The sequence below is a fragment of the Anomaloglossus baeobatrachus genome, chromosome 3 (genome assembly GCF_048569485.1).
Source record: "Anomaloglossus baeobatrachus isolate aAnoBae1 chromosome 3, aAnoBae1.hap1, whole genome shotgun sequence".
Classification (NCBI taxonomy): Eukaryota; Metazoa; Chordata; class Amphibia; order Anura; family Aromobatidae; genus Anomaloglossus; species Anomaloglossus baeobatrachus.
The window spans coordinates 30,660,868-30,686,715 of NC_134355.1; the positions used below are offsets into that span (position 1 = coordinate 30,660,868).

At 45.8% G+C, this 25,848-nt stretch overlaps 1 protein-coding gene across 1 annotated transcript in view; it reads left to right on the forward strand.

The window, feature by feature from the left end:
• Positions 1 to 25,848, forward strand: part of HHIPL2 (HHIP like 2) — a 93,688-nt gene that overhangs the window by 21,920 nt on the left and 45,920 nt on the right. The window contains exons 2-4 of the mRNA XM_075337974.1: positions 3,770 to 4,419; positions 4,632 to 4,775; positions 12,025 to 12,356. Coding sequence (XP_075194089.1) covers positions 3,770 to 4,419; positions 4,632 to 4,775; positions 12,025 to 12,356 — 1,126 coding nt within the window. The remainder of the gene's footprint in view (positions 1 to 3,769; positions 4,420 to 4,631; positions 4,776 to 12,024; positions 12,357 to 25,848) is intronic.

Consider the following 25,848-nt stretch of genomic DNA (forward strand, 5'->3'; position numbering starts at 1 on the left):
TCATTAATAACTTCTCTGGCATGGTCAAACTTCTTACTGATATGACCAAGAACGGAACTAACTTTTCCTCCTGGTCAACTGAGACTGTTGATGTCTTTGCGTCTCTCAAAACAGTTTTTCTATAGCTCCAGTCCTCAATCAACCTGATTTTGATTTGCCTTTTGTGGTTGAGGTAGATGCGTCTTCTGTGGGGATGGATGCTGTTCTTTCACAGAAGAAGGACAGTTACTTTGATCATTGGGCTTTTTTTTCTCGGAAATTCTCACAAGAGGAATCCAATTATGATATAGGCAAATGGGAACTCTTGACGTTTAAGAGAGCTTTCGAGGAATGGAGGCATTGATTGGAGGGGGCTAGGCATAGAGTAATGATCTTAAATGATAGCAAAAATGTACTGTATGTCAACGCCGCTAAATGCTTGAAGACTAGAGAGGCCCGGTGTGCACTTTTTTTTCTTAGTTTTATTTCCCTGTGACATATCTCCCTGGTATCAACACCAAAAACACAAACAATGTTTGGGAATAAATTCACTTAAATATAAATCACCGACAAATTATTCGATTGCATATAAAACCAATTTTTATTAAATATAAAACATTAAAAATACCAACATAGACAAGATCTCTCCAGCAAACGGACCCCTCAAAGGGTAAATATGTACCAAAAATTTAGGTTGGGAACACCAGGTCAAAGAATCACGCAAAAAATCCCCCCGTATAGACAAAAGAATAATATATATGTATAGATTAAAAGTACAAAATGGTAACACAAGTGTGCGGTGGTAGAATTATAATGGTTACAATTAACGATAAAAAGACATAGTTGCAACAATATACCTACAGGGGAACAGTAGACAAAAGAAAATGGCGTCCCACACCCTCTCCAATGCACGTTTCGCACTTGTAGCGCTTCTTCCAGGAGTGATGTGAATCAGAAACAGGTCCCTCTTTATAGTGCCGATATTCAGTGAAAAGTGTCCATGTAATTGCGCCTCCGGAGCAAGTTCCCATAGTACACCGCTGTTAGTACTGTCATATCCGATCAGCCAGTATGACGATGTGTGTAGTTAAGGACTCGTTGCCAAGCAAGGGATGCGTCATGTCTGATCGCTGCATGTGGCGGGGAGTGTAGTTAAGGACTCGTTGCCAAGGAGGAACTGCATCATATCTGGATATTTGATGTAACGATGCATGTTGTTAGAGACGAGTTAACATGGAGGAAACATCATGACTGGTTAATCCATGCAGCAATATGTGTTAATATCTCCCTGGTACTAAGAATGATAAGGCTGACATTTTGTCACGTAGTTTTATTCAAGAGTTGAGGGAAGAAAATCCACTCAAAATATTTAGTGACAGGATGATGGTAAGTGCTATGGGGATTGATCTCAGACAGCGCATTGGGGGAGCTTAATTTGGTGCACCGAAAGGCTTGCCACCTAGCAAACTGTGTCATCCTTGCTTCGTACTGACCTTTTTAATGAAGTGCATGACTTTGTGTTGGCCAAGCATCCTAGTTCCTCTGCCACCTGGAGATCTATTTCTAGGTTCATTTGATGAGTGGTCAAAAAGACGTTGATGAGTATGTCCATAAGTGCAGAGTTTGTGCCAGGTCTAAAACCTCTTATAACAACTTGGTGGTCTTTTTTTGCCTAATGAGTTCCCTCTCAACCACGGACTCATTTATCCATGGATTTCGTCATGTACGTGTTTGCTTAATTCTGTTGGTAATACTGCAGCATAGGTAGTGGTGGACCGTTTTATCAAGATGGTTAATTTGAATTCTCTACCACAATTGCCTACGTCTAAAGGCTGGTTTACACAAAACGATATCGCTAGCGATCTCGTTAGCGATGTGACACGCCCAGATCGTTGTTACGATTTTCCGAGATCACTCATAGGTCGTTTTGTAGCGGTCACACGTACACATCTGACAAACTATGCTACATCGTTCAGCGATATATTGTTTGACCAAGGCGGTCGAGTGGATGTTGTCCGTCGTTGGCAGGGTGTCAAACGTAGCAATATGTCTGCTGCGTTTCAAACGACGAACAATATTTTGAAGCTGAACAACGTGTCAACGATTAACGATTTTCACCCTTTTTTCGATCGTTCAGAGTCGCACGTAGGTGTCACACGCAACGACGTCACTAACGATGACGGAAGTGCGTCACGAAAACCGTGACCCCGACGACATATCGTCAGATAAATCGTAGCGTGTAAAGCGGCCTTAAGAGTTTAGCTATATTGTTTATCTCTCATGTCATTAAGCTATATGGTGTTCCTACATACATTATTTCTGATAGAGGGGTTTAGTTTAGGGTTAGCATTTACCAAAGCTTTGGTTTCAAGGTTAGAAATTAAGCTTTCGTTCTCTTCAGATAATCATCCTGCATTTAATGGTCAGATGGAGAGAATTAACCAAGAATTAGAACAATATGTAAGTTATTTTGTTTCCTCTAATCAAGAGGACTGAGTGGATTTTCTTCGTCTGGCTGAGTTCGCATTCAGTAAATGCACCTCTACTGCTCTACTGCTATTGGTACCTCTCTTTTTTGTAGTTGGGCTTTTCATCCAGTTTTTGGTAATTTTTCTGGCTTGCAGTTTGTGGTCCCAGAGGAGGGAAAATATTATTTTTGTTTGATTAAGGTCTGGGTAGAAGTTGAAAAAGATCTTTTGATCAGACCAAGAGAACTGCAAACAGCAGACGTAGGAAAACTTCTGTCTTTAAGGAAGGAGATTTTCTGTGGCTATCCTCAAAAAAATTTAGTTCTTTAAGTTCCATCAAGGAAATTTGCTCCTAAATTTGTTGATCCATATAAGGTAATTAGTCCTGTGATGGTCAAGCTCCAACTCCTGGTTGCGTAGAACATTAATAATTCCTTCCATTCCTCGCATATTAAAAAGTTTGAGAGGATGCTGGGTCCTCAGGATATCATTGGGGATGACAAGGAGTATGAGGTGGAACGAGTGTTGAGATCCAGATGTGACAGACGTCGCCTGCAGTATCTCGTTAAATGGAAAGGTTTTGGTGCGGAGTATATTTCCTTTTTTGATGAGGGAGCATTGCATGCAGATCGCCTAGTGAGAGAGTTCTGTCAGCGGCGTCAGTGGTTGGGGATTTCTAGGAGTTCAGTGGCCCTTTGTAGAAGTGGTGGGTACTGTCATCTGTCTGGATTCGAACGCTTGAGTCTGTGCTCTGTGGTCTGTCAGACCACAGTAGATGCATGTTTTCTTCAGGTGTCTTATTTGAGTTATCCATACTTTGGATCTAATAGAATAACAGGTGTATTCATTTACTCATTTGCCTGACCAATCACCTTTAGGGTGTTGCTTTAATTATGTTCCTCCTGCTGGTATCTCCTGCTGGTGATATTCTCATTTTGAAGTCTAGCCATATTGCTGTTTGTTTCTGCGACTCAAGTGTAATGCCAGCTAGGATATTTCTCTCTACTGTTTTGTTCTCTACACAGTATTCACCTTGTATGGTGGTCAGGGCTATTCCAATCCCAACAGGAACACAGGGTGGGGATGTCTAGTCCGTACAGGAACCGGCATGGGCAGATGCAGTTTTTAGTGTGTTACCTTTACCCATTTATGACTTGTTCTACAAACATAACAGCCATAGGATCTCAAAGTCAAATATCACCTAAAACAAATGATCAAAAGTAGAGTAAAATTTCTTAAAAAGTTGGAGACTACGAGACCACAAAGACTGCTGACAATTCTTCAATACTATATATTTCTGATTACATGTTCATCTCTTTCAGGAATGTTCTCCATATGCTGCCCATTTATTTGATGCTGAAGACCCCAGAACACCACTAATGGCTATCCCTGGTCTCTGTTTTCCATATTGTTCAGACTTCTATTTTAACTGCCATAGCACCATCTCACTAATGACGAACGACAAGAGGATATTAGAGTCCGAGAAGGACAGAGATCAGTTTTGCCATCTTCTTGAACTACCAGATCCAGACTATTGTTTTCCAGATGTGATAAAAAACATGGACCTCAATAACAACCTTGGGGCTGTGGTTGAGGATCAAGAAGGCTGCCTGAAAATGTGTCTAGTCGAGGTGGCCAATGGGTTGAGGAACCCGGTATTGATGATCCACGCTAATGATGGCACCCATAGAATGTTTGTGGCCGAGCAAGTTGGTATAGTCTGGATCTACCTACCCAGTGGTGGACGGTTAGAGGAACCTTTTCTATACCTGCAAGAGAGTGTGGTGTCAAGTCCATGGCACGGAGATGAGCGGGGATTTCTTGGAATGGCGTTTCATCCAAAATTCCGTCGGAATGGGAAATTTTATGTTTATTATTCTGTAATAGATGATGAATACACCGAGAAAATCCGAATAAGTGAATTCCGTGTGTTGCCCTATGACATAAATAGGGCGGATCGAAATTCTGAAAGGTAAACAGCTTTATTATATATTTTATGAGGGTCTATTAAAATCACTGATTTGGTCATATAGTGAGATATGGTAATCTCTGACCAATATGTAAGGGTTTACCAACCCCCACTTTAAAATGCATGATTCTTTTAAGATTTATTTTGGGATAATGAATGAAAGACATTAATCATTCCACAATGAAATGTCCCTTTTACATTTTTTAATTTCACAGAATTATTTTGGAGGTTGTGGAACCATATAGAAACCACAATGGGGGGCAAGTACTTTTCGGTTTGGATGGATATCTGTACATATTCACAGGAGATGGAGGTGAACTTGGAGATCCACATGGAGAATTTGGAAATGCACAGAACAAGTAAGAGACAAAATTATTTTTCTATATACTGTATTTAAGAGAGTGTCTACATTTGTACGGTCTAAAAGTTAGAAACTAAGGGCCGCTTTACACGCTATGACATCGCTAGCATCGGCTAGCGATGTCGAGCTCGATAGCACCCGCCCCCGACGGTGGCACAATATGTGGTGATCGCTGCCATAGCGAACATTATCGCTTCGGCAGTGTCACACACACACATACCTGCTCTGCGACGTCAATGTGACCGGCGAACTACCTCCTTTCTAAGGGGGCAGTTCGTTCGGCGTCACAGCAACGTCACAGCAGCGTCACTGAACCGCCGCCTAACAGAAAAGGAGGGGAGGAGATGAGCGGCCGGAACATCCCGCCCACCTCCTTCCTTCCTCCTTTTCCGGTGGACGCAGGTAAGGAGATGTTTGTCGTTCCAGCGGCGTCACATATAGCGATGTGTGCTGCCGCAGGAGCAACAAACAACATCATTACTGCAGCAGCAACGATAATTGGGAAGAGAAGGGCATGTCACCGATGAGCGATTTTGAAGTTTTTGCGACGATTCAAAATCGCTCATAGGTGTCACACACAACGACATCGCTAAAGTGGCCGGATGTGCGTCACAAATTCCGTGACCCCCAACGAGATCGCTTTAGCGATCTCGTAGCGTGTAAAGCCACCTTAAGTCTAAAGGGGGCTTTACACGCTGCGACATCGCTAATGCGGAGTCGTTGGGGTCACGGAATTTGTGACGCACATCCGGCCGCATTAGCGATGTTGCTGCGTGTGACACCGATGAGCGATTTTGCATCGTTGCAAAAACGTGCAAAAACGCTCATCGGTGACATGAGGGTCCATTCTCGATTATCGTTACTGCAGCAGCAACGATGTAGTTCGTCGCTCCTGCGGCAGCACACATCAGTATGTGTGATGCCGCAGGAACGAGGAAGCTCTCCTTACCTGCCTCCCGGCCCCTATGCGGAAGGAAGGAGGTGGGCGGGATGTTACGTCCCGCTCATCTCCGCCCCTCCGCTGCTATTGGGCGGCCGCTCAGTGACGTCGCTGTGACGCCGCACGGACCGCCCCCTTAGAAAGGAGGCGGTTCGCCGGTCACAGCGACGTCGCCGGGCAGGTAAGTATGTGTGACGGGTCTGGGCGATGTTGTGCGGCACGGGCAGCGATTTGCCCGTGTCGCGCAACAGATGGGGGCGGGTACCCACACTAGCGATATCGGGACCGATATCGCAGTGTGTAAAGTAGCCTTTAGTTTTAAACATACTTATGATTCTTTGATTGTAGCACGCGCAAGCAAAAATTTTGTTCTAAAGAAAGAATTGGCATACTTTGAACCAAAATTTTTGGGTTGAACACGTCTGGGTACAATTTCTACTTAAAAATGTGTATTTTTGCAATTCGGACCCACCTTGTCCTCCCCACCACCCTTCTAATCCTCACCGCCACCCACCTAGTCTTCACCATCACCCTTCTACTCCTGACCGCCACCCACCTAGTCCTCACCACCAGCCTCCTAGTTCTCAATACCACCCATCTAGTCCTCACCGCCACCCACCTAGCCCTCACCACACCCTCTTAGCTCTCACCACTATCCAAATAATCCTCACCGTCACCTGCCTAGTCATCACTGCCTCCCGCCTAGTCTTCACCGCCACCCGCCTAGTCCTCACTGTCACCCGCTTAGTCATCACCACCACCCTCCTAGTTCTCAGCGCCATCCACCTAATCATCAGCGCCACCTGCCTAGCCCTCTCTGTAACTTTTGACCCATGAAAATTGCAATGGGATATCCTCCAGGCTCTCACACTACAGCTGTTAGGGCACCTTGAGCTGTGCGTTTGAGCATGAAGGTCACAGAACACATTTTGACGTCATGATTTTGACCTCCCACGTGCTTGTGACACGCCCGCACTGGGGCCTGGGCGTTACTCGTTACCGGGCCAGCTCTGTTCTGCTCGGAGGATGTCACGGTGACAGGGTCTGTTTCCGTGAGCCCGGCGGTGTCATTTTAATAAATGGCTGATGATGGTAGGGGAATATTTACAGGGGAGATGTCGTGATCCCACCTGTGGTATGCGGCAAGATAGGTGCCGCCGCTGCTGTTCAGTTCACCCCTGCGGTTGGTGGTGACATAGAAGAGTTGGAATCGCTCTCCACAAGTAAAGCTGGGCCCCAGGGCTGTTGGGAGTAGAAGCCTTTACTGGTGGGGTGCAGGACCGGAGGCGCAGGGAATAACCGGATGACAGAGGGATGCAATCACAAGGTCTTTACTCACAGTTAAGAGTTCCATGTTAGCATGTCTAGACAAATGCTGCCCTTGGGGTGCTGAATCCCTCTGTGATGGGCTCCAGCCGATCCCGGATAGTTCGGAGGCACAACCCGGTATATCCTTCTGTGTTCCTTTCATGGTCGTCTTCCTGCATTGACCTCTCCCGCCTGTCCCGCGCCTGCACACAGAGCCCCGAGCCGGTGTCCGCGGACCCTGTCAGGTGGCTTGAACTTCTATCCCTTGGCCCTATGTGGTCACCTTTTCACTCAATGTGTGTGGATGTGGCTTCAGCACTTGCAGTAACTTCAGCCTCTGGTTTGCTAGCTGAGCCTTAAAGTTCTCCACTAGTTGAGGGTCAAGTCCCCTTCTGCGGCCAAGTCTCTCCACTCCGGTATGTTGTCTGTGGAACGAGACCACAAATGTAACAAGTGGATGTCGCACTTTCCGTGGGCTCTAGAACCCCTTCAATCGTGTGCCTGGGCCGAGCTGCTGCAGCTCCAGACCACAGGTCTTCACTCCTCCACTCCTACTTCCTGACTGGCCAACATTCTATAGTGTGCTCCCATTAACTAAAACCCCACCCCCCAGCGGCCGCCATTACCCTGGTCTGATGGAGTGTGGCCAAATGAGAGTGCAGCTGTGTTTGTGTGTATACCGATTTGTGACCCCCTCCTTATCCGAGAATGGGATATCACACTTCTGGCTGAAGTGCAGTACCTCTGTGGCGACTGAAGCCTCAGGGGCGCCACACTTGCGCAAAACCCTCCTGGCACAGTATGAGAGGCCCAAAATTCCAGCATGAGATTAGAAAATACGTCAAGGTTGGCAGTGAGCAGCTGAGAGACCAGAGTGGTGAGTAGTAGGATGAGTACACGGATCTTATTTTTTTAACTTTTGGTATTTTTATTATCCTCTAATGCCTGCTTTACACGAGACAATCTATCGTGCGATAGATAGTCGGGGTCACGGTTTTTGTGACGCACATCCGGCATCGCTTGCGACGTCGGCCTGTGTGACACCTCCTAGCGACGCAGTATTGCTCACATATCATCAGTCGTGTACTCGTCGCTAGGTTTCATAAAATTGTTTATGAAACATGGTGCCGGTTGTTCATCGTTCCCGTGGCAGCACACGTCGCTCCGTGTGACACCACGGGATCAATGAACATCGCTTACCTGCGTCCTGCGGCTACCGCTGGCTATGTGGAAGGAAGGAGGTGGGCGGGATGTTTATATCCCGCTCATCTCCGCCCCTCCCCCTTTATTGGTCGGCCGCCGTGTGACGTCGCTGTGACGCCGAACTTCCCTCCCATTTCAGGAAGTGTATGTTCCCCGCCCTCAGCGACGTCGCACGGGAGGTAAGTACGTGTGACGGGGGGTTTACGACTTTGTGCGCCACGGGCAAACAATTGCCCGTGACGCACATACGACGTGGGCGGTTACGATCGCTCGTGCAATCGCACGATAGATTGTAACGTGTAATGACCGCTTTACACGCTGCAATGTATCTTACAATGTGTCGCCGGGGTCACGTCATAATTGACGCACATCCGGCATCGTAAGTTACATTATAGTGTGTGACAGGTACGTGCGATTGCGATTGAATGGTAAAACGTTCATCGCATACACGTCGTTCATTCCTCATGAATTGAATCTCAGATTGTTCATCGTACCCGGGGTAGCACACATCGCAGTGTGTGACACCCCGGGAACGATGAACAGATCTTACCTACGTCTTGTGTCGCGGGCGGGGAGGACGCCGCCGCTGCACTCGCTAACGCTCGGGTCCGGCGCTGCTGCGGCTGCTGCTCGGTGGCTTGAGCGGTGGGCCAGATCCGGGGACTCGAGCGGTGCTCCTCGCCCGTGAGTGAAAAGGGTGGTTGGTTTGTTTGGGGATTTAGTCCGTGACGCCACCCACGGGTTGTGGTGAAGATGGGCACCACCGCTGCTGGTGACGGGGATCCTGGGAGCGATTGTAGGGAGCAGCTGGGATGTTGTTTTTCCCCTCCGTGGGTAGGGGTCGGTGGTCCCAGGGCCCAGTGGTGTGACAGGGAGGCAGGGTTGGTGAGGTGCAGGGTTGCAGGGACAGCGCGGCGCGGTGCCGGATGGCACAGGTGTACTCACTCAGTAAGAGATGCACAAAGTCCTCGGTAAACCAAACGGCTAGATGGACGGGTCCCGCAGCCGGCTGCAGTGTCTCTCCCCGGACAGGTGATGGCGGCTGTCTTTCCCTGCACCTTTGTGTACTGTTTGACTACGATGGATCCCCAACGGTAGTCCGCTCCCCGGTGTATGGATGCCGGAGGAGCCCGTTTGCCCGTAGGCGCTGGTCCTTGGGTCTCTAGCCTTAGGCGGTAGCTGTATACCCTCACGACGGTGCGGACGGTTGCCTTCTAATGGGTCTTTAGCTGTTAGGAAACCCCTGGGGTTCCTGTCACACTCAGATTTGAAAAAATCTCAGAAACTAAGTTTTTTTGAAGGTATCTCAAATCAGTATTATGTCAAAAAATACCTATTCACTTTGAGTGACAAATTTTTTTTTAAAAACTTTTCATCTTTATTCGAATATATTAAAAAGAGAGATTTTTGACCAAGACAACCATAACACCAACACATAAAGTTAGCAATAACACACATAATAAAAAACCAAAGGTAGTCTCAACCACTTCATTAGAGACAACTAGAGAGGTATAGAGTGGAAGACTAACAGTACTTCCATCCGGGAAACCATTAATATTCAAAGAAATGGGTAGGAAAATATTCTATCCTTAGTCTTCCCCTCACACAAGTATCCCTGCCTGTCAATGGAGAACATCCTTATTTAAACGATGCCCCCATTCCTCGGCGGCTCACCCTTAGAGGTCCCTTCTCTGTCCCTCTCAGAAAAAATAGGAGTGTCTCTGAATGTGGTAAAAACCACCAATACCTCTGGCACATAGAAAATACAATGATTTAATTTATACAGACAAGCAATATTTTAAGGGGAGGGGCTATCCCTCAATAGTCTATCACCTGCCTAACAATGGAGTACACTCTTATTTTTACGGTGCCCCCATTCCTCGGCGGCTTGCCCTAAACAAGGCCCTACACTCCTGAAAAATACATATAGTGGAAGTTCTTATTCAAGTACTGTTAGTGTTCGAAGAAAAAAAAAATTTTCAATAATGTCTTGACTCAAAATAAGCTCATAAATCTCAGGAGGAGCACTAGTATTCAAAAAAATTGGGCTTTTCCACTTATCTGAAACTCTGTCTCATATGTGCCTAGAGAACGTCCATCAAGTTCTTTTAACAGAGTCCATGTAATTTCATTTCATCTTTACAGGATCTCATCATATCTCATCTCAACGCGTTTCACTCCATATGAATACACAACGGAGCTCATCAGGAGATTTTTTTCGTTTTTCAAGAAAGCATGATAGCCTTAGATGTTAGAGCCTCCAGGAATCAGAGCGGTGGACTCTGTAAAAAGAATTTGATGGGCGAGATATGACGAGATCCTGTAAAGATGAAATGAAATTACATGGACTCTGTTAAAAGAACTTGATGGACGTTCTCTAGGCACATATGAGACAGAGTTGCAGATAAGTGGAAAAGCCCAATTTTTTTGAATACTAGTGCTCCTCCTGAGATTTATGAGCTTATTTTGAGTCAAGAAATTATTGAAAAATTTTTTTTCTTCGAACACTAACAGTACTTGAATAAGAACTGCCACTATATGTATTTTTCAGGCGTGTAGGGCCTTGTTTAGGGCAAGCCGCCGAGGAATGGGGGCACCGTAAAAATAAGGGTGTACTCCATTGTTAGGCAGGGGATAGACTATTGAGGGATAGCCCCTCCCCTTAAAATATTGCTTGTCTGTATAAATTAAATCATTGTGTTTTCTATGTGCCAGAGGTATTGGTGGTTTTTACCACATTCAGAGACACTCCTATTTTTTCTGAGAGGGACAGAGAAGGGACCTCTAAGGGTGAGCCGCCGAGGAATCGGGGCATCGTTTAAATAAGGATGTTCTCCATTGACAGGCAGGGATACTTGTGTGAGGGGAAGACTAAGGATAGAATATTTTCCTACCCATTTCTTTGAATATTAATGGTTTCCCGGATGGAAGTACTGTTAGTCTTCCACTCTATACCTCTCTAGTTGTCTCTAATGAAGTGGTTGAGACTACCTTTGGTTTTTTATTATATGTGTTATTGCTAACTTTATGTGTTGGTGTTATGGTTGTCTTGGTCAAAAAACTCTCTTTTTAATATATTCGAATAAAGATGAAACGTTTTTAAAAAAATTTTTGTCACTCAAAGTGAATAGGTATTTTTTGACATAACACACTCGGATTTGACTGTTGACGGCGACTCCAAGCCTAGTCGGGGTCCGATGGCCCTGCCTGTGTGTGCTGGCTTCACTTCGCTCCCCGGTCGGTACCGGTGGGCCGACGCCCGACCCCGGTCCTACGGTTCCGCTTTGATTCACCACTCCTGCAGACGGCCACCACCGTCTGCCAACCTTGCTGTCAGTGCCTGGGCCACAAACCCAGACACTCTCCACTTGACTCCTCTCACTTCAACCTCCTCCACTGTTGTGTCACTTTTTCCCGCCTCCAGGCCTGTGAACTCCTCGGTGGGTGGGGCCAACTGCTTGGCTCCGCCCTACCTGGTGTGGACATCAGACCCTGGAGGGAGGCAACAAGGGTTTTATGTTTGGCTAATGTTACTGTCTAGTGGGGGTGGGGGTGTATGTATGTTACCTGTGACGACCTGGCTAGTCCAGGGCGCCACATGTCCATAGACTTCAGTGGAAGGAAAGCATGTGAAAGTGCAGCCGCCTCTTCTGTATGTGGTTGTTATGAGTAGTCTGGTGGAGCTCCAGTAGTTGGATCGGCATCCCAACTACATTTTTTTCTCCAGGGTTATAAATATCAAATTTAATAAGATATTGCCAAAATCTTGAATGTTCATTTTCCTTTCTATTTCTAGAAGTGCCTTGTTGGGTAAAGTTCTGCGGATTGATGTAGATCGTGAAAGAGCTCCTGGAAAGCCCTATGGCATCCCACCAGATAATCCATTTGTTTCAGAGCGCCACGCTGCGCCAGAGGTCTATGCCTATGGAGTAAGGAATATGTGGAGATGTTCTGTTGACCAAGGAGATCCCGTGACGGGGAAAGGAAGAGGGAGGATCTTCTGTGGTGATGTTGGCCAAAGTCGTTACGAAGAAGTTGACATCATTGTGAAAGGTGGAAACTATGGCTGGCGAGCCAAGGAGGGATTTGAATGCTTCGACATAATGCTGTGCCTGAATTCTTCCTTACGTAAGTAAAAATATATATATATATATATATATATATATATATATATATATATATAATTTCACAAACCTGAGTACCCCCCTAACATTTTTTGTAAATATTTTGCTATATTTTTTTATGTGACAACTCAACACACAACCATTCACCATGTTTAACAAAAGTGAGTATACAGAACCAGAATGCTACCTCAATTTAAATTTTATAAAACCAGTCTTTATTGAAATTCATTAAAATTCAAAAATTCCACCTGTGACAACATATAGCACACAAAAAACATAACCCAGGACCATGGGACAGCTCCAAAATATCCGCCCAAAGGAACAAACAATTATTCCATAATAAATCTCAGTAATAATCCTGCCAAGGTATAAGATCTAAATGACCCTCACTCTCTCTTTCCTCTACCTGCCAATGGAGATGCAACATAAAGTCACAATACACCCTAAAGGTGATGAGGTGCCCCCATTCCTCGGCGGCTTTCCCTTCTAGGATATCCCTAGTCTCCCTCGTGTTCAAATAAAGTCTAGAGGTTTTGGTCTCAATTATCAGGAAAGATAGGAAGAATAGACTTATCTGAGAGATACTTGAGTCAAAAATAGTCCCTCAGCAGTCCTTTTTTCATAGTGTAGAGGCGTCCGGGCTTTCCATGGTCCTCAACCCAATAAAATAGATTCACACAGTCTCAACGCGTTTCTCCCCATACAATTGGTTAGGGTTCATCAGGAGACAATAAAAAGTAACTGGCCCAATCGCCTGTGGAACAAACAAATATCAAAACCCCAAATCCAAACCACAACATAGAGAGTCTTTAAGGACACCTAGCAGACGTACCTAATAGCTGTTAAGGGGGCTACTCATTCAGCAGCACACACCTCTCCATGTGGATATATGTAATGGACGCCTTACCCTGTGGCTCACTCTCCTTAAATACCATAAATTAGGGGCTGTCTTCCCAAGTAATTGTCTGCAGGAACGCCCCGTTGCCTGGGAAACCCCAGATGTATACTACACGTGCAGTCACCATTCAGCAAAAACCGGGGCTCATGCCGGAAGTCTGCAGTCCCATACGACCCATCCGGGTCACATGACTCCACATGCTGCGTCACCGTAGCATCACAGGGGCTGTCCTACCAGGCAGCCGCCTCCAGGACCGCCCCGTTACCCGGGAAACCCCGGAGGTATAATACATGTGCATTCACTATTTGGATGTAACCGGAACCCATACCGGAAATAAACAATCCCACATGACCCATCCGGGTCATGTGACTCCACATACTGCGTCCTCGGATCGTCACAGCTTCCTCCTGACAAGTAAGAAGGGGAGCCCGGAAGTGACATGCGGTCCGATCCGTCCCATAGCGCAGCTAACGCTGCCAAAGTGGGCGTCACCACAAATCATTTGACAGCGCGCACCGTCCCCCATACCCTCTCCACACATCCCCGCCCCCTCCAATCCTGGTTACAGCGCTGATCAATTTCAGAGTAAGAACCGGGCTATAGCTTTTCAATGCTGTACAGGGAAAAACTGACATAGATAAATAATGATTTACTCATCCCGGTACAGACATCGCTATTTCAGAAAAACCGGAATTAACGCCGAGAATGAACAAGCCCACATGTTCCACCCGGATCATATGAGGGGGGAGGGGGTTTGGGGGGGGGGGGAGGAAGAGGAGGCCATTGAGGGTAGTTACTGCATAGATGCTGGAGGCCATGAAGATGTTTCCAATACATTGGTTCCAATATACCAGCTAGGCAACCCACATAGATTCGGAAAATGGGGAAAATATAGATAAAGAATAATAAATAATAGAAAAATCATCACAGGATGGTGAAAAGATAATTCCACTCATCCAGACATAGCTTATCCCTTTACGGAAAAATATTAGCCTGACGGGTATAAATCAAATTTCTTTTAATGTAGTCCAGGGTGCTTTTCTTTTTAGGACAGATGCCTCTTATAAGAAACAGCTGAACGTTAGCTGTTCGTTCAGACCTTTTGGGTGTACACAGTCAAAGCGATATATCCATTTGCTTTCTTTTTGTAGCAGGAGTTTATTCCAATTCCCTTTTCTAATTGGCTCCGGGACAACTTCAATGATTTTAAAACTAATGGAGTTCAAATTTCCACCGTGTACCTGTCTGACATGTCGTGAGATCGAGGTATCTCTTTCATTTCGTACATCACCCAGATGTTCCCCAATCCGTTTTCTTAGTTCTCTTTTCGTTTTCCCAATGTAGTCCAAGGGGCAAGTGCATTTAGCCACATAGATAACCCCCTCGGTACTACAATTGGCAAAATCACGAATATCATATTCACGATGCGTACATGCCGACACTACCTTCTTCCCCGGTGAAATCCAATTGCAGAACTTGCATCATCCGCATCTATAAACTCCATTTACCTTCCTATCTAACCATGTACCTTCTTTTTGAGGAGCCTGATACAGACTGTGTACCAACCTGTCTTTTAGGGACCTCCCCTTTCGGAAGGTGATCATAGGCCGCACCCCAATGAAATCCTTCAGATTCGGGTCCGCCCTCAAAATTCCCCAGTGTTTTTCTAGAATCATGTAAACCTCCCGATTATGGTTGTCGAAAGTACCAATTACCCTCGTGATGTTCTCAAGTTCTTCCTTTTCTTTGGCTACTAATAACTCCTCCCTATCTCTTAATACCGCATGTTTGTACGCTTTTTTAAGGGGACCAGCCGGATACCCTCTCTCTGTGAATCTCTGACAAAGATCCCCCGCTTGTCTATGGAAGGCTTCACTTGTGGAACAATTGCGTTTCAATCTTAAATATTGGCCCCTCGGTATCCCTCTTTTTAATGATTCGGGGTGGTGACTGGTCCAATGTAAAAAGCTATTGGTCGCAGTCTTTTTTCTGAAAACCTGGGTTTCTATCTGCCCTTCAGTTCCCCTCATCAGAAGGACATCCAGAAAGGCCATTTTGTCAACTCCTATATCATAGGTGAATGACAGACCAACATCGTTCCTATTCAAATACTTCACAAAATCTTGAAAGGAGCCGACCGTCCCGGTCCAAAGGACCAGGACATCGTCAATATAACGACCCCAATAGGTAATATGTTTAATCCATTCCGAGTGCGGTTCCTGGAACACCATGGTATCCTCCCACCAGCCCAGGTAAAGGTTGGCGTACGATGGGGCACAAGAGCACCCCATCGCAGTACCCCTGAGCTGGTGGTAGTACCTCCCATTAAAGATGAAAAAGTTATGGGTCAAAATGTGTTCCAACAGTTTTAAGGTGAACCTACTGTGTTTCTCGTAATGGGTACCTCTGCTGTCCAAGAAGTATTTTACTGCCTTCAGTCCTAAGTCATGCGGGATGGAGCTATACAGAGCCTCCACATCTATTGAGGCAAAGATAGTTTCTTTATTGATCATGACTCCATTGATCCTTCTCAAGAGATCACTCGTATCCCGAAGATAGGATGACAGAGAAACCACAAATGGTCTGAGAATGGAGTCCAGGTATACACCAACGTTCTGTGTAGGGGAATTGATCCCTGCCACAATGGGTCTCCCTTTTAAGGGAGAAGTCCCCTTGTGAACTTTAGGTAGTGTATAGAACGTTGGTGTAACCGGAAACCTCTCATACATAAAATCAAATTCATTTTGTGAGATAAGGTGATCTCCAAGTCCCTCGGACAAAATGTCAACCAATGCTTTACTGAATCCTAAGGTCGGATCCCGTTCTAGGGTCGCATTGCCGTCATGATCACGTAAGATGGAATAACACATTCTTTGATAAATGTTGTGATCCATGACGACTATGTTCCCTCCCTTGTCCGAAGGCTTGAAGATCAACTCCTTTTTATTAGCAAGTATTGACAGAGCATCCATTTCAGGTTTATTCATATTGGGGGGAAAAACAGCTCTCATATCAGACAGTGCTTTCAAATCTTCAGCAACCACTTTAAGAAAAATGTCTACACTGTCCAGGTCCCCTCTGGGAGGTTGTTTTTCACTTTTTCTTTTGAGAGTAGTAAAAGGTCCCTGTCCAGGTTGTCTGAGACACTCATTATCCAAATCTATCAGATTTTCAAACGTTTCCCTATCTTCTGGGGTAATGCCCAAAAGATTGTATTTAGATGATTCCGTTGTTTTAAAGAATTTTTTCCACTTTAATTTCCTACCAAATAAGGCCAGGTCCTTGGTCCAAGTAAATGGATCAAAGCGCTCAGTGGGCACGAAGGACAGACCCCTGTTCAAGATACTTAAATCCAGGGCAGTCAAAGTCTGTCCAGATAGATTGATAATGTGATTGTCTATTTCCTGTCTCTTCTGTTCGGGTTGGAAAACTGCTCCCGGGGTCTTAAATCGTATGGTAGGGTCTTTCCCTCTAAAAAAGAGGGCTGACCATCCGACACAGAGGGCCCAGAAGAAGAGACAGAGGTCAAAGGTGGTGCTGTAGGTCCCATTCCTTGCCATCTATTCCTATTACGTCTCTGTCTTCTTCCACGGGGAAAATTCCTAAAGTCACCTGGTGCCCCCTTATACCTTTCTGAGTCTGATGACTCTAGGTCGGAGGAGGATGGGTCAACACGTGGCCCAGTTCCTTCTGTCAGGAACCTATAAGCAGTTTTTTCTTTAAATTCACCAAGATCCTTCACGAAATTGTTGTGCTTCCTACTCTTTAGGGTATTATGAAATTTCTCCACGGAGCTTTGTAAAAATCTCTCCCTCCTTTCAAAATCAGGGTCGGTTTTGTATTTCAAAACCGCCTCTCTTTTTTCAGCTAGCTTAGTGGAGGTTTTTACCAAGGTCAATTTCTCCTCCGTGAGCAATAATTGCATGAATCGTATAGATGTTGCTTTTGATTCACTTTCCCACTTTTCAAGTAGGTCTGCACTCCTTGATCTCAGGGCCGGGGCTACGGTGAGCCGCAAACCTTTTGGTACAATCCCCTGTTTGATGTAATTCTCAAGGGATTGTACCTCCCACCATGATTTGATATTTTCCCGGTAACAGCTATAAAGTTCATTAAATAGTTGTTTCAAATTAATAACTCCCCCTGAATACGTAACATCTGTCCTGTCCGAAAACACCCTGTCCACATCCGATAGCCAAGTATTAGGGTGCCTTCACACTTTAGCGATGCAGCAGCGATCCGACCAGCGATCTGACCTGGTCAGGATCGCTGCTGCATCGCTACATGGTCGCTGGTGAGCTGTCAAACAGGCAGATCTCACCAGCGACCAGTGACCAGCCCCCAGCCAGCAGCGACGTGCAAGCGACGTTGCGCTTGCACGGAGCCGGCGTCTGGAAGCTGCGGACACTGGTAACTAAGGTAAACATCGGGTATAGTTACCCGATGTTTACATTAGTTACCAGCGCACACCGCTTAGCTTTGCTCTCCTAGCTACAGTACACATCGGGTTAATTAACCCGATGTGTAATGCAGCTACATGTGCAGAGAGCAGGGAGCCGCGCACACTGCTTAGCGCTGGCTCCTTGCTCTCCTAGCTACAGTACACATCGGGTTAATTAACCCGATGTGTAATGCAGCTACATGTGCAATGAGCCGGAGCCGGCAGCACAGGCAGCGTGAGAGCTGCGGAGGCTGGTAACTAAGGTAAATATCGGGTAACCACCTTGGTTACCCGATGTTTATCTTGGATACAGCTTACCGCAGCTGCCAGACGCCGGCTCCTGCTCCCCTGCTCGCTTCATTTGTCGCTCTCTCGCTGTCACACACAGCGATCTGTGTGTCACAGCGGGAGAGCGCCTTTGAAGAAAACGAACCAGGGCTGTGTGTAACGAGCAGCGATCTCGCAGCAGGGGCCAGATCGCTGCTCATTGTCACACACAGCGAGATCGCTAATGAGGTCACTGCTGCGTCACAAAAAGCGTGACTCAGCAGCGATCTCGGCAGCGAGCTCGCTGTGTGTGAAGCACCCCTTAGTATTAAGAGGTTCAGATAAAAAACCCGCCATCAGTTATAATCAGCTTATTTTAACACTTAGAAACCTATTACGTAGGTAGTAAATCAATATAGAACCAGAATGCTACCTCAATTTAAATTTTATAAAACCAGTCTTTATTGAAATTCATTAAAATTCAAAAATTCCACCTGTGACAACATATAGCACACAACAAAAAACATAACCCAGGACCATGGGACAGCTCCAAAATATCCGCCCAAAGGAACAAACAATTATTCCATAATAAATCTCAGTAATAATCCTGCCAAGGTATAAGATCTAAATGACCCTCACTCTCTCTTTCCTCTACCTGCCAATGGAGATGCAACATAAAGTCACAATACACCCTAAAGGTGATGAGGTGCCCCCATTCCTCGGCGGCTTTCCCTTCTAGGATATCCCTAGTCTCCCTCGTGTTCAAATAAAGTCTAGAGGTTTTGGTCTCAATTATCAGGAAAGATAGGAAGAATAGACTTATCTGAGAGATACTTGAGTCAAAAATAGTCCCTCAGCAGTCCTTTTTTCATAGTGTAGAGGCGTCCGGGCTTTCCATGGTCCTCAACCCAATAAAATAGATTCACACAGTCTCAACGCGTTTCTCCCCATACAATTGGTTAGGGTTCATCAGGAGACAATAAAAAGTAACTGGCCCAATCGCCTGTGGAACAAACAAATATCAAAACCCCAAATCCAAACCACAACATAGAGAGTCTTTAAGGACACCTAGCAGACGTACCTAATAGCTGTTAAGGGGGCTACTCATTCAGCAGCACACACCTCTCCATGTGGATATATGTAATGGACGCCTTACCCTGTGGCTCACTCTCCTTAAATACCATAAATTAGGGGCTGTCTTCCCAAGTAATTGTCTGCAGGAACGCCCCGTTGCCTGGGAAACCCCAGATGTATACTACACGTGCAGTCACCATTCAGCAAAAACCGGGGCTCATGCCGGAAGTCTGCAGTCCCATACGACCCATCCGGGTCACATGACTCCACATGCTGCGTCACCGTAGCATCACAGGGGCTGTCCTACCAGGCAGCCGCCTCCAGGACCGCCCCGTTACCCGGGAAACCCCGGAGGTATAATACATGTGCATTCACTATTTGGATGTAACCGGAACCCATACCGGAAATAAACAATCCCACATGACCCATCCGGGTCATGTGACTCCACATACTGCGTCCTCGGATCGTCACAGCTTCCTCCTGACAAGTAAGAAGGGGAGCCCGGAAGTGACATGCGGTCCGATCCGTCCCATAGCGCAGCTAACGCTGCCAAAGTGGGCGTCACCACAAATCATTTGACAGCGCGCACCGTCCCCCATACCCTCTCCACACATCCCCGCCCCCTCCAATCCTGGTTACAGCGCTGATCAATTTCAGAGTAAGAACCGGGCTATAGCTTTTCAATGCTGTACAGGGAAAAACTGACATAGATAAATAATGATTTACTCATCCCGGTACAGACATCGCTATTTCAGAAAAACCGGAATTAACGCCGAGAATGAACAAGCCCACATGTTCCACCCGGATCATATGAGGGGGGAGGGGGTCTGGGGGGGGGGGGAGGAAGAGGAGGCCATTGAGGGTAGTTACTGCATAGATGCTGGAGGCCATGAAGATGTTTCCAATACATTGGTTCCAATATACCAGCTAGGCAACCCACATAGATTCGGAAAATGGGGAAAATATAGATAAAGAATAATAAATAATAGAAAAATCATCACAGGATGGTGAAAAGATAATTCCACTCATCCAGACATAGCTTATCCCTTTACGGAAAAATATTAGCCTGACGGGTATAAATCAAATTTCTTTTAATGTAGTCCAGGGTGCTTTTCTTTTTAGGACAGATGCCTCTTATAAGAAACAGCTGAACGTTAGCTGTTCGTTCAGACCTTTTGGGTGTACACAGTCAAAGCGATATATCCATTTGCTTTCTTTTTGTAGCAGGAGTTTATTCCAATTCCCTTTTCTAATTGGCTCCGGGATAACTTCAATGATTTTAAAACTAATGGAGTTCAAATTTCCACCGTGTACCTGTCTGACATGTCGTGAGATCGAGGTATCTCTTTCATTTCGTACATCACCCAGATGTTCCCCAATCCGTTTTCTTAGTTCTCTTTTCGTTTTCCCAATGTAGTCCAAGGGGCAAGTGCATTTAGCCACATAGATAACCCCCTCGGTACTACAATTGGCAAAATCACGAATATCATATTCACGATGCGTACATGCCGACACTACCTTCTTCCCCGGTGAAATCCAATTGCAGAACTTGCATCATCCGCATCTATAAACTCCATTTACCTTCCTATCTAACCATGTACCTTCTTTTTGAGGAGCCTGATACAGACTGTGTACCAACCTGTCTTTTAGGGACCTCCCCTTTCGGAAGGTGATCATAGGCCGCACCCCAATGAAATCCTTCAGATTCGGGTCCGCCCTCAAAATTCCCCAGTGTTTTTCTAGAATCATGTAAACCTCCCGATTATGGTTGTCGAAAGTACCAATTACCCTCGTGATGTTCTCAAGTTCTTCCTTTTCTTTGGCTACTAATAACTCCTCCCTATCTCTTAATACCGCATGTTTGTACGCTTTTTTAAGGGGACCAGCCGGATACCCTCTCTCTGTGAATCTCTGACAAAGATCCCCCGCTTGTCTATGGAAGGCTTCACTTGTGGAACAATTGCGTTTCAATCTTAAATATTGGCCCCTCGGTATCCCTCTTTTTAATGATTCGGGGTGGTGACTGGTCCAATGTAAAAAGCTATTGGTCGCAGTCTTTTTTCTGAAAACCTGGGTTTCTATCTGCCCTTCAGTTCCCCTCATCAGAAGGACATCCAGAAAGGCCATTTTGTCAACTCCTATATCATAGGTGAATGACAGACCAACATCGTTCCTATTCAAATACTTCACAAAATCTTGAAAGGAGCCGACCGTCCCGGTCCAAAGGACCAGGACATCGTCAATATAACGACCCCAATAGGTAATATGTTTAATCCATTCCGAGTGCGGTTCCTGGAACACCATGGTATCCTCCCACCAGCCCAGGTAAAGGTTGGCGTACGATGGGGCACAAGAGCACCCCATCGCAGTACCCCTGAGCTGGTGGTAGTACCTCCCATTAAAGATGAAAAAGTTATGGGTCAAAATGTGTTCCAACAGTTTTAAGGTGAACCTACTGTGTTTCTCGTAATGGGTACCTCTGCTGTCCAAGAAGTATTTTACTGCCTTCAGTCCTAAGTCATGCGGGATAGAGCTATACAGAGCCTCCACATCTATTGAGGCAAAGATAGTTTCTTTATTGATCATGACTCCATTGATCCTTCTCAAGAGATCACTCGTATCCCGAAGATAGGATGACAGAGAAACCACAAATGGTCTGAGAATGGAGTCCAGGTATACACCAACGTTCTGTGTAGGGGAATTGATCCCTGCCACAATGGGTCTCCCTTTTAAGGGAGAAGTCCCCTTGTGAACTTTAGGTAGTGTATAGAACGTTGGTGTAACCGGAAACCTCTCATACATAAAATCAAATTCATTTTGTGAGATAAGGTGATCTCCAAGTCCCTCGGACAAAATGTCAACCAATGCTTTACTGAATCCTAAGGTCGGATCCCGTTCTAGGGTCGCATTGCCGTCATGATCACGTAAGATGGAATAACACATTCTTTGATAAATGTTGTGATCCATGACGACTATGTTCCCTCCCTTGTCCGAAGGCTTGAAGATCAACTCCTTTTTATTAGCAAGTATTGACAGAGCATCCATTTCAGGTTTATTCATATTGGGGGGAAAAACAGCTCTCATATCAGACAGTGCTTTCAAATCTTCAGCAACCACTTTAAGAAAAATGTCTACACTGTCCAGGTCCCCTCTGGGAGGTTGTTTTTCACTTTTTCTTTTGAGAGTAGTAAAAGGTCCCTGTCCAGGTTGTCTGAGACACTCATTATCCAAATCTATCAGATTTTCAAACGTTTCCCTATCTTCTGGGGTAATGCCCAAAAGATTGTATTTAGATGATTCCGTTGTTTTAAAGAATTTTTTCCACTTTAATTTCCTACCAAATAAGGCCAGGTCCTTGGTCCAAGTAAATGGATCAAAGCGCTCAGTGGGCACGAAGGACAGACCCCTGTTCAAGATACTTAAATCCAGGGCAGTCAAAGTCTGTCCAGATAGATTGATAATGTGATTGTCTATTTCCTGTCTCTTCTGTTCGGGTTGGAAAACTGCTCCCGGGGTCTTAAATCGTATGGTAGGGTCTTTCCCTCTAAAAAAGAGGGCTGACCATCCGACACAGAGGGCCCAGAAGAAGAGACAGAGGTCAAAGGTGGTGCTGTAGGTCCCATTCCTTGCCATCTATTCCTATTACGTCTCTGTCTTCTTCCACGGGGAAAATTCCTAAAGTCACCTGGTGCCCCCTTATACCTTTCTGAGTCTGATGACTCTAGGTCGGAGGAGGATGGGTCAACACGTGGCCCAGTTCCTTCTGTCAGGAACCTATAAGCAGTTTTTTCTTTAAATTCACCAAGATCCTTCACGAAATTGTTGTGCTTCCTACTCTTTAGGGTATTATGAAATTTCTCCACGGAGCTTTGTAAAAATCTCTCCCTCCTTTCAAAATCAGGGTCGGTTTTGTATTTCAAAACCGCCTCTCTTTTTTCAGCTAGCTTAGTGGAGGTTTTTACCAAGGTCAATTTCTCCTCCGTGAGCAATAATTGCATGAATCGTATAGATGTTGCTTTTGATTCACTTTCCCACTTTTCAAGTAGGTCTGCACTCCTTGATCTCAGGGCCGGGGCTACGGTGAGCCGCAAACCTTTTGGTACAATCCCCTGTTTGATGTAATTCTCAAGGGATTGTACCTCCCACCATGATTTGATATTTTCCCGGTAACAGCTATAAAGTTCATTAAATAGTTGTTTCAAATTAATAACTCCCCCTGAATACGTAACATCTGTCCTGTCCGAAAACACCCTGTCCACATCCGATAGCCAAGTATTAGGGTGCCTTCACACTTTAGCGATGCAGCAGCGATCCGACCAGCGATCTGACCTGGTCAGGATCGCTGCTGCATCGCTACATGGTCGCTGGTGAGCTGTCAAACAGGCAGATCTCACCAGCGACCAGTGACCAGCCCCCAGCCAGCAGCGACGTGCAAGCGACGTTGCGCTTGCACGGAGCCGGCGTCTGGAAGCTGCGGACACTGGTAACTAAGGTAAACATCGGGTATAGTTACCCGATGTTTACATTAGTTACCAGCGCACACCGCTTAGCTTTGCTCTCCTAGCTACAGTACACATCGGGTTAATTAACCCGATGTGTAATGCAGCTACATGTGCAGAGAGCAGGGAGCCGCGCACACTGCTTAGCGCTGGCTCCTTGCTCTCCTAGCTACAGTACACATCGGGTTAATTAACCCGATGTGTAATGCAGCTACATGTGCAATGAGCCGGAGCCGGCAGCACAGGCAGCGTGAGAGCTGCGGAGGCTGGTAACTAAGGTAAATATCGGGTAACCACCTTGGTTACCCGATGTTTATCTTGGATACAGCTTACCGCAGCTGCCAGACGCCGGCTCCTGCTCCCCTGCTCGCTTCATTTGTCGCTCTCTCGCTGTCACACACAGCGATCTGTGTGTCACAGCGGGAGAGCGCCTTTGAAGAAAACGAACCAGGGCTGTGTGTAACGAGCAGCGATCTCGCAGCAGGGGCCAGATCGCTGCTCATTGTCACACACAGCGAGATCGCTAATGAGGTCACTGCTGCGTCACAAAAAGCGTGACTCAGCAGCGATCTCGGCAGCGAGCTCGCTGTGTGTGAAGCACCCCTTAGTATTAAGAGGTTCAGATAAAAAACCCGCCATCAGTTATAATCAGCTTATTTTAACACTTAGAAACCTATTACGTAGGTAGTAAATCAATATAGAACCAGAATGCTACCTCAATTTAAATTTTATAAAACCAGTCTTTATTGAAATTCATTAAAATTCAAAAATTCCACCTGTGACAACATATAGCACACAAAAAACATAACCCAGGACCATGGGACAGCTCCAAAATATCCGCCCAAAGGAACAAACAATTATTCCATAATAAATCTCAGTAATAATCCTGCCAAGGTATAAGATCTAAATGACCCTCACTCTCTCTTTCCTCTACCTGCCAATGGAGATGCAACATAAAGTCACAATACACCCTAAAGGTGATGAGGTGCCCCCATTCCTCGGCGGCTTTCCCTTCTAGGATATCCCTAGTCTCCCTCGTGTTCAAATAAAGTCTAGAGGTTTTGGTCTCAATTGTCAGGAAAGATAGGAAAATAGACTTATCTGAGAGATACTTGAGTCAAAAATAGTCCCTCAGCAGTCCTTTTTTCATAGTGTAGAGGCGTCCGGGCTTTCCATGGTCCTCAACCCAATAACATAGATTCACACAGTCTCAACACGTTTCTCCCCATACAATTGGTTAGGGTTCATCAGGAGACAATAAAAAGTAACTGGCCCAATCGCCTGTGGAACAAACAAATATCAAAACCCCAAATCCAAACCACAACATAGAGAGTCTTTAAGGACACCTAGCAGACGTACCTAATAGCTGTTAAGGGGGCTACTCATTCAGCAGCACACACCTCTCCATGTGGATATATGTAATGGACGCCTTACCCTGTGGCTCACTCTCCTTAAATACCATAAATTAGGGGCTGTCTTCCCAAGTAATTGTCTGCAGGAACGTCCCGTTGCCTGGGAAACCCCGGATGTATACTACACGTGCAGTCACCATTCAGCAAAAACCGGGGCTCATGAGGGTCATTTAGATCTTATACCTTGGCAGGATTATTACTGAGATTTATTATGGAATAATTGTTTGTTCCTTTGGGCGGATATTTTGGAGCTGTCCCATGGTCCTGGGTTATGTTTTTTGTGTGCTATATGTTGTCACAGGTGGAATTTTTGAATTTTAATGAATTTCAATAAAGACTGGTTTTTATAATTTAAATTGAGGTAGCATTCTGGTTCTATATTGATTTACTACCTACGTAATAGGTTTCTAAGTGTTAAAAAAAGTGAGTATACCCCAATATTTTGTGTGGCAACCATTATTTTCAAGCACTGCTTTAAAGGGGGCTTTACACGGTAGCGATATCGCTAGCAATTTCTAGCGATAGCGAGCGTGTAAGTACCCGCCCCCGTCGCGCATGCGATTGTTTGTGATCGCTGCCGTAGCGAACATTATCGCTACGCAGCATCACACATACTTACCTGGTCGGCGGCGTCGCTGTGACCGCTGAACAATCCCTCCTTCAAGGGGGAGGGACGTTCGGCATCACAGCGACGTCACCACAACGTCACACAGCGGCCGGCCAATCAAAGCGGAGGGGCGGAGCTGAGCGTGATGTAAACATCCCGCCCACCTCTTCCTTCCGCATTGGGGTCGGCGGCAAGTAAGGAGACGTTCCTCGCTCATGCGGTGTCACACATAGCGATGTGTGCTGCCGCATGAGCGATGAACCACAACGCTAAACAACCCTTACCGATTTTTGAGTTT